This window comes from Coturnix japonica, chromosome 3 (assembly GCF_001577835.2).
Source record: "Coturnix japonica isolate 7356 chromosome 3, Coturnix japonica 2.1, whole genome shotgun sequence".
In the NCBI taxonomy this organism is placed as follows: domain Eukaryota; kingdom Metazoa; phylum Chordata; class Aves; order Galliformes; family Phasianidae; genus Coturnix; species Coturnix japonica.
This window is the reverse complement of record NC_029518.1, coordinates 33,580,883-33,593,508: the sequence shown is the minus strand read 5'-3', so window position 1 is coordinate 33,593,508 and position 12,626 is coordinate 33,580,883. Positions and strand designations below refer to the sequence as shown.

Below are 12,626 nucleotides of genomic sequence, written 5' to 3'. Positions count from 1 at the left end.
ATGCCAGAAGCTGTCCTCATAGATGACAGCAAGCTGCTACAAGGCATGGAGGCTTCTCAACGTCACATGGAGTGTCGCATCCACATTGTGATTTTTGCATTACAGAATTTGTTTCTTTTAGACCATTTTATTCTGCTGAAAGTAGCAAACCAAGCCGATAAGCTCCGAATAAATTATGTATTAAATTAATTGGGCTGCAGATTGCTTTACAACAATGCTGGGATTCTGAAATATAGCACTGAAAATTTAGGCAATGACAAAGAGCTCAGCATCCTTTTTTCCTTGTTCCTTTTTTTTTTCCTTTTCCCCTCCCCTTCTCTATATAAGTGACCTAATTGACTCCTTGATTATTCATTGACAAATTACTTCCTCTAGAGGGTCAGGGCTTCATTTCGTAGTTAGCTGTGGATGGTGATTTAGGCAGCAAATTTAGAACTTCATAGTCAAAGAAATCTTCTTATGTCTTCATTTGCAAATTGAAGAATTCACCAACCAATCTGGGGACATGAGGGAAAGAACTGCAAATACAGACTCTCTAATCTGCTGTGGTGGTAGTGTGTTAGGAAATGTGTTCGTATTCCAAACTTTAAAATTCTTCACTTAAGACCTTTGTGTTATCAGTAGAGCTGTAATTGGAGGGAAAATAACTGTTAAAAATAAATGATACTCTGATGAGAGAAGTCAGTGATGAATTTTTGTTCAGTGTTCTATCTACAACCTTTAGCGTTAATTCAGTTGATACCACAGTGTGTGAAAATAAGTTAATTAACAGTACAAAGTTACAATAACTGCTCTGTTGATGACAGATCGAAGTGACATGGTGATTTTACTCTTCTGCTTACCTGGAGTAATATATTCTCCACAAAAAGTAATGCCCTTGCTTGGTTGTGATGAATTGCTCATTGTCCCTAAATGGATTCTGTGACGTGAGCTAAGTTAGATGAAATCTAACAATAAAATTAAAGTCAGTAGGGCAGGAATGAGATTGGAGGTGTGCTGAGGACTGCAATTTCATATTCTGCTACTGATTATGTTAGATAATTGTGGTAGTGTGAAAGTGGTTGTTTGCTCAATAAACATCCTCTATTGCATATGCTGAGTGACACTGGTGTGGTAGAAAAAATGGCTTTTGTGAGTTCTGTTACTTTGTATGTCCATAACTGTTATGGGCGTAGACATGAGTGAGCTGTTGTGATATCTCATGCGGCATGCAGCCAGGAGAATGGATACTATGCGTATTGTTGGGAATCTACTTCTTTCTGACCTCTATAGCCACTTCAGTCCTATTAATATTGGTCATAAGCATACAGAAATAGAGACAAATACTACTATCCTTATGGTATATCAGTAGAATGGTGTAGGACAAAGGCTTTGCATAGATGTGGTGTATAATATGCTAATAGGCGTTGAGCTTAGAATTTCTTAGACAGCAATGCCATTGCAGGAGATGAAAATCACATGGAAGCTTAAAACAAACAAGATTGTTAGAAGAGAGTTCTTAGAAAAAGAAATGTACCCATTGAATGCTTAGGCAGTAAGAAAATCTTTCAGGGAAAGATATTTTCAGATTAGCTTGTATTATAAAATATTTATGTAGGAATTTATTTTGGAAACTCCCTCAAGTGCCCTACAAATTCCATTATTTTTTTTCTTTTATCTAATGACTTGAGGAAGCCAGTGGCCAAAAAAAATCTTTAAGTGCTCAGTTACACCCAAAGTACAGATTAATGTCACCTCACTGTATTTAAACTTAATGGAAAATCCCTTGATGTACAAAAGGTGGAGCACTGGTGTAAGATTCCTGCAGCATTTAACAATTGGTTCTTCAGAGTGTTTGCATTTGTCTAAGACCCGCGAAGTGTTGACTGTTCTGTGTAATCTGTGTATGTTATTTGGGTGCAAATATACTGTATTAGTTTTCTAGCTTTTTTTCCAATCTCTCTTGAAGAGCACAAAGGTCTGTCTTTGTGACTGATTTTTAGTAAATAGGAAAAATGTGATATAGCAAAGAAATTGTTTAATACTATTATTGTGATTGCAGTGAGATTTGTAACTAAACCCCCAGTAAAAGTCTCTCCTTTCCTGTTTTTAGCATCTCTCCTATGGCAATGGTAGCTTACATGTTGATGCAGCTTTCCAGCAAACTCTTTGGAGTGTAGCACCAATCAGTTCAGGAAGTGAATTTGCCCAAGGTAAGTTTTACTCTAGTTGTTTAAAGACTGATGGTAAATGAAGAATCAAATTTTTCTGCCAGTCAACAATTATTGATTGGAAATGAGTATTTAAATACAAATATTCTAACAACAGGGAGGGAGAATTATGCTGGAAAGCATACAGGCTGTTTTCTACATCATTGTTTCTAAATACTGAACAGCTGTTTCAAATGTAACTTTACTAAAGTTATATTCATACTGGTCTTTAAAAGATTTCTTTTTGTCCTGATTTCAATTGTTAATCCTGATTATTCTGATAAATGCAATATTAAATATAAATTTTATTGTTTTTAAAAAGATGTTATTAAATATTATTGCTGCTATCTGAATAAAGCCCTCGGTATCATATCAAGAGTTTAAAGTTGAAAAGTTCAGTGCTGAAGTTAACCATATGGATATCAATCTGATACTGATATTAAAAGTTAAAAAAAAAAATAAAATAAAAACATCCAGATGTGTTTCCAGACATACATTTGGGGAAAAATATCTTGTGACTGTGCATTAGCATCAAAATAAGCCTATAAAATTGGACTGTTGTGTGTGCTGTCTTCAACACTGTTTTCCCCTACATCTCCGTCTAACTGGGTGGATCTCTAACTTACATATTGTTTTACATAGAAATAGCTTCAAATCATTATTCCAATGAAATATATTTTTAATGTTTTTGCTATAATACAAAATCAAAGGAATTATATTTCCAAATCTTGTTAAGTTGTGGAATTTAATTGGAAACAGTTCTAGCAGGAAGGTAAGATGAATTTTGAAATTCTGTGTACTGTAAGCACTTATTCAGCCGTGGAAAAAAACACTTTAGTTGCACTTAACATTTTTACTGGTTAGAATTATGAATTTATTTTCAGTTCCTGGCTTCAAATGTTGAGATGCTGTGCTTTAATTTTGATGTGCTGATTCACTTTATTTTCTTTTCTTAATTAAAGGATATCTGATAGGTGGGGATGTTCTGAGGTTATTGCATGGTCACATGGATGAATGCTTGACAGTCCCTTCTGGTGAACATGGAGAAGAACAAAGAAGGTAGGATTCCAACTTAGAATAGAATAGTAATGGAAATTACTACTTCAATATTGAATGTCATTCAAAGTATAAATTTTGGAAGGATATTTTGATGAGGTCAATCATTCACAAGAAGAAATGCTGAGGTGAACTTTGGGTATTAACTTTTTGCTTTTTTTTTTTTTTTTTTTTTTTTTTTTTTTTTTTTTTTTTTTTTTTTTTGCATTGTAAGGTTTTGTAATTAAAAGAATTTTCTGCTTCTACCCACTCATGAGCATCTTCTGTGCACTTTGACACCTAGATATTTTCTCCACCCTAACACTGTGAATCTCTGCTAACTCTGATAGCAAATGGGAATTTTTGTTGGTTATTCACATGTCATTAATAACAATGTTGCATTTATCCTGGTAATACAATCTGATATGGTTTTACTAGTGTCAGTTTCAGGAAGGATAAATGTGTTAGGAATCATACTTCCTTTTCGGAACATATTTTTTTCTCAAGGTTATATTAAAAGAAATATGGCGTATCCTATCAATTGCAATTCTTATTCAGAGCAAGTAGTAAGGAGGTCGGTTCGAACAATCTCAGAGCATTTTTATGCATTCATTTTCATGGAAGGAGTAAAAAGTGAATATTAAATTTCTTATATGAAAGAAAAAGGCGTGCCCAGATTAGGAATTTATTCAAGTGCTCTGGGGTAAGAGTTAGTATGAATGTTGTTTTGGTAAAGGCAGCGTGATTAAAAATTGAGATCTTCTATACAAACCTAACAGCTAGAAATTAAATTCTAGTTCTTTTTATATCTTCAGTCTTGCTTATAGAAAGTACTGCTGCTTCATTCTTGACCCAAGTGTCTGAGCTTTTACTTTTGCTTCCTTGCAGTGGTCCTTAATTCTAGCTTTCTCCGTCCATATTCTGATTGATATAACTGATTCTTTTGTGAAGAGCGACTGTCTTTATACTCTTATAGCCCTTTATTCATATCAATGTAAGAAATATTTTTGGGATTTTTTTTTTCTTTCTTCTTTGATAAGCAAATGGCCTGCTTGGTTTCTTTTTTCCCCTCTGCTGTGTTTCCCATCCCTTCTTCACCCCGCACCTCCTTTTTTATTTATTTTGTTTGTTTGTTTTTGTCTTACATTACCATTCCGATACTTGTAAGTCCCCTTGGAAATAATATAGAATGATTAAGGGATGAATTTAGGTTCACAACAGGAGGTTTTTTAGGTATTTACAATTACAGTGATTCAACTGCTATGTATAATCCAAAGCTATTTTCAAGAGAGTACTCAAATACAGAAAGTGGTGATAGCTTCTGTGTTTTCAATGTGGAAAAAAAAAATGTTTCCTGAAAAGTAACAAAGTGTCAATTTAAAAATGAAATACTCTGATTAATTTAAGCCTGTGCTTTCACCAGATTTCTTGTATTTGCAATGACAGAAAAAGTGCTGAATAAAGCTGGAAAATCTTGTATTATGGTGAGTGCAAGAATTCTGAAGGCGTTTTTGTCAGAGAGGTTCATATTAAAAGAAAACAGGATGTAATCAGAATATGGTTAGCACAGAACAAAGATGGATTCGATCCCCTATTGTTTGAATGTTACAGAAAGCAATCTCCTTAGTTGCAGAATGATAATTAGAATGAACGCCAGGTGAGAAGAGAGTAACTGAAAACAAAAATGTCTGAATAGAAGATTGTTTATCATTTTCATTTTACTGCACTTATGAAGGTCCATTTCTCTAAAAAGTAGGACCGACTTTTGTTCCCTTCTATGAAAGAAATACGAGAGGCTTACAGGCCTTAATCTGTTGACTGCTATTAGCACTGTAACCAGAGCAGCAAATGACTTATGATAATATTTGGAGAAAATACTTTCTGTGAAATCCAAGGGATGATTTTGTACAGATTTGCACATATACTTACAATTTCTTTTTAGTACATGAAGTGTGTGCTTATGGTTTTGGGCTTTTTCTTCTGTGCATGGATAATGCATTTTTTAGTTTCACTTCACTGACTGATTTCTCAACATATGTGCTAGGAATGAGAGGGGTATGTTAAAATTTCAAAATAGGAAGTTATTAATTGCTGAGATGCGTGAAGACTGCATTGTCTTGGGTGCCATGATAAGATAAAATACAGCACAAATAGGTACATAATTCAATGCAATAGATTGAATAGTTATTTTTATAAAGTAAGTTCTGTGAAAATACTGCCTTTCTTTAGAATAATTTGCAGTGATAATTAACCCTTATAATAATAATAATAATTATTTTTTTCTTCCCCATGGAATCTCTGTCCTTAATAAAAACTGTAAGATACAGTGAACACCATATAGATTTCATTATTCTGAATATCACAGTAGTGGATGCTAAAGGCAACCAGATAAAAATTGCTTGAATAATTAGATCTCAAGGTTTGTTTGATTAGAGCTGATTTTGAGTATGATAACCTTTGGAATTTGACAGTTACAGTAGCTGCCTCTGCTACCTTAGCATGAGAGATGCAGTTAAATATACAAGAAAATATAATGAATTTTTACCACATAGATGAATTAGTGCTTGCTTTTGCTTGTTTTTCAGAACTGTCCATTATGAAGGTGGTGCAGTGTCAATTCATGCTCGTTCCCTTTGGCGATTAGAAACTCTGAGAGTTGCGTAAGTAAAAGCTGTCACAGAAGAATACTCCATTTGACTGGGTATTTTTAGTACAACGAGAGTAGTACTATTACATCATATTAATAGCTGTAAAATCAGATTGATAATATTTTTTTTTTCTCGAAAAATGTTACATTGCTCTCATGAAAAATGACCTTCTTGTAGAAACCATATGTTAATATTGCAGTTTTTGTTAATACACTTGCTGTGTTTCTTTTTTTTTTTTCATTTCAGTTGCCGTAGCTATCATTGAACTCATGATTTTCTGTTTTTATACAAATATGTGACACAGAAAATTAGTTCTGATTCAAATTTACAGGTCATTCCTAAGTTAAGATGTTTAGATTACAGAAAGACTACTTTGTAAGAGCATTGGAATGACAGAAGTTGTGCCGTTTAAAAAACCTGGAAGTTCTAAAGTGACAGCAACAAAATAGAGAGGGAAAAACCCCTTATAGTGATAAAGTAGTAATTTTCTTGCTTCTAGCCTGACACGTAGAATTTTACAGTTCTACCATTTTACACTTTTATTGACTAGTAAGCAATATAATATGCTTTAAAATGCTTTCCCCATAAGTTAAACGCTCTGTCTTGTTTAAAAAAGAACATTTCATTGAACTTTCTAGGTGGAGTGGAAGCCACATCAGATGGGGCCAGCCATTCCGACTAAGACATATAACAACAGGAAAATATTTAAGTCTCCTGGATGACAAGAGTCTTCTTCTAACTGAGAAAGAGCAAGCAGATGTAAAATCTACAGCATTCTGTTTTCGGTCTTCCAAGGTATGGAATCAGTGCAGCATTATTATAACGTGTAGCAATCCCAGTATCTTTTCAGTGAATAGTAAAAGAAATGAGTGTAATTAATATCTAGCAAACTTTTTTTGTCATATTTCATTGGGTAAGGCTACTTTTTTTTTTTTTCTTTTTCTTTTTTTTTTTTTTTTTTCCCCTCTGCTTGCCCATTTTTGAATGGTATATTTAATTCTCATTTATTTTTTCTTATGAACTTTCCTGATGTTTCACTCTTATGTCAGTGAACAGACATAGGAAGCATTTATAGCATTGTGTTTTTTTAAAATTTTAATTAGGAATTTGTTATTTCTTTCACTTGCTACCCAGCTACAATTGGCATAGTTGGAATTTTCACTTGACACCTTCATTATAAGTGCAGGCTAGTACTTTGTATAGAGGGTAAACAGTTTAAAATAATACTATGATGAAGTCTTTAATATTCTTTGATTTATCTTACTGATGCTGAATTTTTGACTGTAGCAGTGCTATTTTTTAAAAAAATCATCTTTCAAGTATATACTAAGAGTCAGTAACATATATAATGACTATATATTTGGGATGATAAGAAATGAATATATACCTGGAAGCAAGTATACAGACCTTTGAAGTCTAATAATGAGGACTTTAAAACAGATGTTTTTGAGATGCAAACCATATATGTAGGTAACTCTGATAATAATGCCTCATTTATTTCTGTGGAAACTACAACAGATACAAATATCAAACTAGCACTAGTTGATAGAACAAATTCTCAACTATAAAACTCTGCTGTCCAACATAGTCACCACCATTGATTATTCTTTTTTATCAACAATGAGTAGGACCCTGCATTCCACGCTCATAAAAATTTATACCAGTGTAGGTGACCCATTGTTGCTGTCATCATTAATGAAATGCACCACCCATCACTTCACTGCGATACATGTTTGGTCTCCATAAACATTCAGCAACCATCAGTAGATGTGAATGGGTAGTTTTTTCCCCTTGGAGGAATTCATTGGCACATGTGTAATTGTATGCACTTCTAGTTCAGATGTCAGATTGTCCCTCTACTGCCTTCTGTCACACTCCACCAACAGAATGTAATGGAATATTGGCAGGAAGTTTCATCTTCTACTGCCATACCACCAACATCTGCCTGTGTGTGAATGTGCATATTGAAACGGAAGAGTCATAGTTAATCCATTAAGATTTCAGGACAAGGTAGTACAGTTGTACTGGGGAGTTCCTATTGCATTTTTTATATATGACATCATTTACTCTACTTTGAAGTGAAAAGAATAGAAGAACTCATTTACTGCTGCTTACGATGGAGTCTTTAGTTGGGGTTGCACCATGAAGAATGGAACAATATACCGTACTCTACTGTTAAACAGTTTTACTTTGTAACATAGAGGATTGCATTTCTAGCAATACAGAGAATATCAGTAATGTTTTGTTGACGTGGAAGAATGAGTGGTCTCTATTTTTTAAGCAGTATACATGTATTGATTTAGTAGATACTGACATTAAGGGTTATTTAGAAGGAATTTTGGAAAACCATAGGGGAGTAGATGGTTTTCTCTTTCTTGCTGAGAATGAGGACAGTTTGTATATTGTTGAAGGAATGCTGTAATTTATTTCATTAGGATATTAACACTGGAAAAATGTATGTGTGTTCCTTAATTTAAAACAAAACCAAACCCAAAAACCCAAAAAACAACAACAACAACAACAAAACCAAACAGCTCAAAATGATGCATAAAAAAGATTCAACAATATAGTAGTCATCCTATACAAAGACTTTTCTATGTAGTGGTCTCTTCCCCCCCAAGCATGTATGGAAAAACATACAACTTTTTACTTCTATTTTTGCAAATGATTAACCCCAAATTCCTGGGTAAGAGGCAGTTCATAATCTCCATGCAATGCAGAACATTAATAAATTTTTCCTAAAGTTGTAGCAATTTTTGTCTTTCAACATCATGTTCATAATTCTTTCTTTCACTATCTGAAAAGTACATAAAGGTCTTGCTTGTTGTGATACAGCTCGAAATAAGCAAAAAGTTAGGTGGAAGAGGAATTCCTTTACTTGCGGTTACTTGGAGTTAATCTGTATTTTCTCTTGTCACCTGTTCTTTTGTAAAATTTAATATGAAATACATTATTGTCAGCTTAAAAAGCAGTTCTGATTTATCTCTCTCCAGTCAGTGAGATCTGCTAGAATTTCAGTCTTAACTTTATGCCCCAGAATGTAAATATTGGGTCAGATGAAGAGAGAAGAAATTGAAAGGGCAAGCCTTAATCATGTGAAACCTTTTCTGAACATTGTAAGGAATAATAGAGGAACGCTGGAGTCATCTAACACATGTAAAGCTACACTTAACAGATTAATTTTGTTCAATATTAAGATAAAATAATATGAAATAATTTTGCCCATTTCGCCCACAAAAATATGGGGAGATTGGCCCTTATTTTTGTATGCACACAGTAAAAACTACATTTATAACAAGCATGTCCATCTGGAGAAAATATGTCACATTAATCAGTAAAATCTGTTCTTATCCAATACATTCTTGTTGCTTTGCATCACTGAGGAAGTTTGCAGACTGTTGCAAAAAAAACAATTCCAGTGTATCAAATGAGGATTTTTGATCTTTATTTCTGTAGAAATAAAGGTTGATGGTCTGAGAATGGGACTAGACTGTAAATAAAACTTCTTATTTTTAAATATGCTATAGATTGCTATGGCTCTGTCATGACAGGTTATTGTAAGAACATAGTTTACTTCAGTCCTGCATTCAGGTCTATACCAGTATGCTGTTATTAAATGATGAAAGAATGCTTTATGACTTTTCTGTTTTCTCCCTAAAATAACAATGTCTTGAGGATCCCAAAGTAATACTTTAAAGCTTGCTGCCCCTATTCAATCAGGTAGCTTTCCATTTTCCCATCGACATTAAATTCCCCTTCTGCTCTGTGCTTTCCTGAATGCCCTGTTTATCTTGCAGGAAGGAGCTCAGATGAATGTGATTGAATTCACTTTGGGCTGTGAAGTTCACACGCACAGTTATCAGTGTACTTCTATATGTGAAAACAGATTTTGTTTGGCAAATTGTTATCACTGAAATTTCTGTACTAAATAAATTTAACATTAATGCTAATTGGAATGAAAATTGCAATATCAAACCCCTTCAGTTTTTACTATAGGTAGTAGATTTTTAATGAAATTTTAAAAACTATTAATCCCTTATCATATCAACACTGTTTTATTAGAAAATTTGTGAAGGCCTTGAATGTCTTTGGGGATGGGACATTCACCAGTTCTCTAGGCAACCTGTTCCTCTGTTTCACTGCTCATACTGCATTTTTTTTTTTCTTATATCTGATCTAAATCTCCTTATTTTTAGTTTGACATCATTTCCCCTTGTTCTGTCACTTCAGACCCTACTAAAACATCTGTCCCCTTCTTTCTTATAGCCCCATTTTGGATATTGGAAGGCTACTCAAAGGTCTCCCTGGAGCTTTCTCTTCTCTAGGCTGAACAGCCTCAGCTATCTCAGCCTGTCCTCATAGGGGAGGTGTTTCATCTCTTTGTGGTCCTTATCTGGATGCTCTCTACGGGTCCCACCTCTTCTGTCCACATCTAGATGTAGTTCTCTAGCTGAGGTTTCACCAGTGCACAGTAGAGGGACAGGATCACCTCCCTCAACCTGCTGACCATTGCAAGAAGACAAGAGTAGTAGAAAAGTTTTATGGTGTGGAAGTACAGCATTTACACACAACTTCACACTATCTTCTGGTAAAGAAGTTCACAATACTGAAGGTTGAAATTGTGCTGTCGTTTCTTCATCTGATATCAGGACCTGATGTGTTTTTTCCTGCATTGTTGCTTGTGTGAAATGTTCTATCAAAAAAAGTTCTCAATTTCCGGCTGTAACAAGTGTTCAAGCACTTAAGGAGGTCAGACATTCACAAGATAGTGAAATCAACATACGTATCCCTAAACATCACTGAATTGATGAATTTATTATTTCTGGGAATGCAATGTTATGAAAATTATGACAATTCTACCTTAATATTGATTTTAGCTTCTTCTTTTTTTTTAAAAAATAAATTTCTTCAAAATGCTTTTTAATTGTATCTTGAAATATATAGTTATATGGCATCTCCCTTTTAGTTATTTTTTTTTTTAATAATACTTCAATAAGTTAGAGATTATTGTCTTTTCATTTCAAAAACCCAGTATTTGTCATCTCTTGTAGTGAAGCTCTTTCCTCAAATTCTCAGTCTCAGACTGCAGTGAAGAACATTAAGAATCCTTGAGGATTGGAGTTATTTAAGTTTTTTAAGTTGGAGCATAACTATATTAATTGAGCACCAGCCAGTAGTGCAGTTGGAGAGAGTAGTAGTAGTAGTTCTTTTGACGTGAATAAGAATGCATAGAGTGTCTGTCTTATAAACTGATGTCTACAGGAAAGAACTTGATTCTTGTAAGAGCTAGATGTTACATTTCTTCTTCTGGAATGACTGCTGTCTTCATAGGTACCCTGTTGGATTGATAAATGGGCATGACATTCTTCTTTTACAGCATGCCAACAAACCAGTAAGAAACACTTGGGAATGGATTACTTTTCTCAAGAAATATTGATCCTATTGGTAGGCAGTAATGGGATAATGGCAGTTAGTGGTTAAAGACCATCTGTCTGTGACAGCTGGAAATTAATTGCAGGTTGGTGCTCATCCTTCTCAGGCTGAGGAAGAAAAAACAACAAATCAACCAAACGAAAAGAACCAACACAACCCACAAAAAAAAACAACAACAAAACAACAAAACAAAACAAACAAACAACAACAACAACAAAAAAAACCAAACAGAAAGGACTGCTGTAGTAGTTTAGTGTTCAGTTCATCTAGGGGATTTGATGTCATTGGCTTTGCTTTATAAACTTTTTTGTTTTAATGACTACATGTACTGACAGTTATGATTCTAGTTCTTTCCCAGGCAGGAGAAAAGTGTGAAGAGCTACACTTCAATGTAAATAGGATCCATCTCTCCACCTTTTCCCTAAATATTTAAATAGAAGTTCTGGTTTTTAATCATTTCTTTGACGAAGGATCTCATGTGCTCTTTTAGGTCCTGTACTTGAAGCTTGCATAGTATTAAATATTTGATGCAAATATTAACATGTCAGTTATTTTATTCATGTACATTTTTTTCCATCAGGAAAAACTGGATGTAGGGACGAGAAAAGAGGTAGATGGAATGGGAGCACCTGAAATAAAATATGGAGATTCAATATGCTTCATACAGCATGTAGACACTGGCTTGTGGCTCTCGTACCAGTCTGCTGATGCAAAGTCTGTAAGAATGGGTTCTGTGCAACGCAAGGTAAGGCTGTAAATAGGAATGCACTAATGCACTTCATTTAATTGGTCTGGTTGGGCAGCAGGGGAAAGTGAAGAAAACTATGTGAGATGTGAGAGCACTAATTTCCAGGCTTCGGATCTTCAGATATTTTAACCATTTGTTTCTTTCAGTGTAAAGGCGTGGGGTTTTTTGTTTTTGTTTTGTTTGTTTGTTTGTTTTTGGCATAATGGAAGTCAGATTTACACGACCTACTGAATTCCCAAACTTAAAACTGAGCAAAGTCTGCTTGTCTCTTGATATTAACCCACAAAGGCTGATAGGTCTGTACATATTTGATGACAACCTGAAGTACTAGTATTAGCCTGTATTATATGTTGACATTCCTTTCTTCAATGTGCTGTAGTTTAGAATGAAGGGACTGTTTAGTTTGAAGCCTTTCCATGTTATTAAACTCTTGTTTCAAGTCCTGAGGGATTTTTTCTTCTAAAGAATAATAACCTTGGTTAAGCTGAATATTATCTCAACATAATGAAGTGGGAAAAACAATTTCTGTAACTTAATACATTATTAATGTATTTAATACATATTCCAGAAGCT

At 34.1% G+C, this 12,626-nt stretch overlaps 1 protein-coding gene across 1 annotated transcript in view; it reads left to right on the top strand.

The window, feature by feature from the left end:
* RYR2 (ryanodine receptor 2) overlaps positions 1 to 12,626 on the top strand; it is a 303,963-nt gene that overhangs the window by 133,712 nt on the left and 157,625 nt on the right. The window contains exons 9-13 of the mRNA XM_032443314.1: positions 2,093 to 2,192; positions 3,152 to 3,248; positions 5,810 to 5,884; positions 6,511 to 6,667; positions 11,886 to 12,050. Coding sequence (XP_032299205.1) covers positions 2,093 to 2,192; positions 3,152 to 3,248; positions 5,810 to 5,884; positions 6,511 to 6,667; positions 11,886 to 12,050 — 594 coding nt within the window. The remainder of the gene's footprint in view (positions 1 to 2,092; positions 2,193 to 3,151; positions 3,249 to 5,809; positions 5,885 to 6,510; positions 6,668 to 11,885; positions 12,051 to 12,626) is intronic.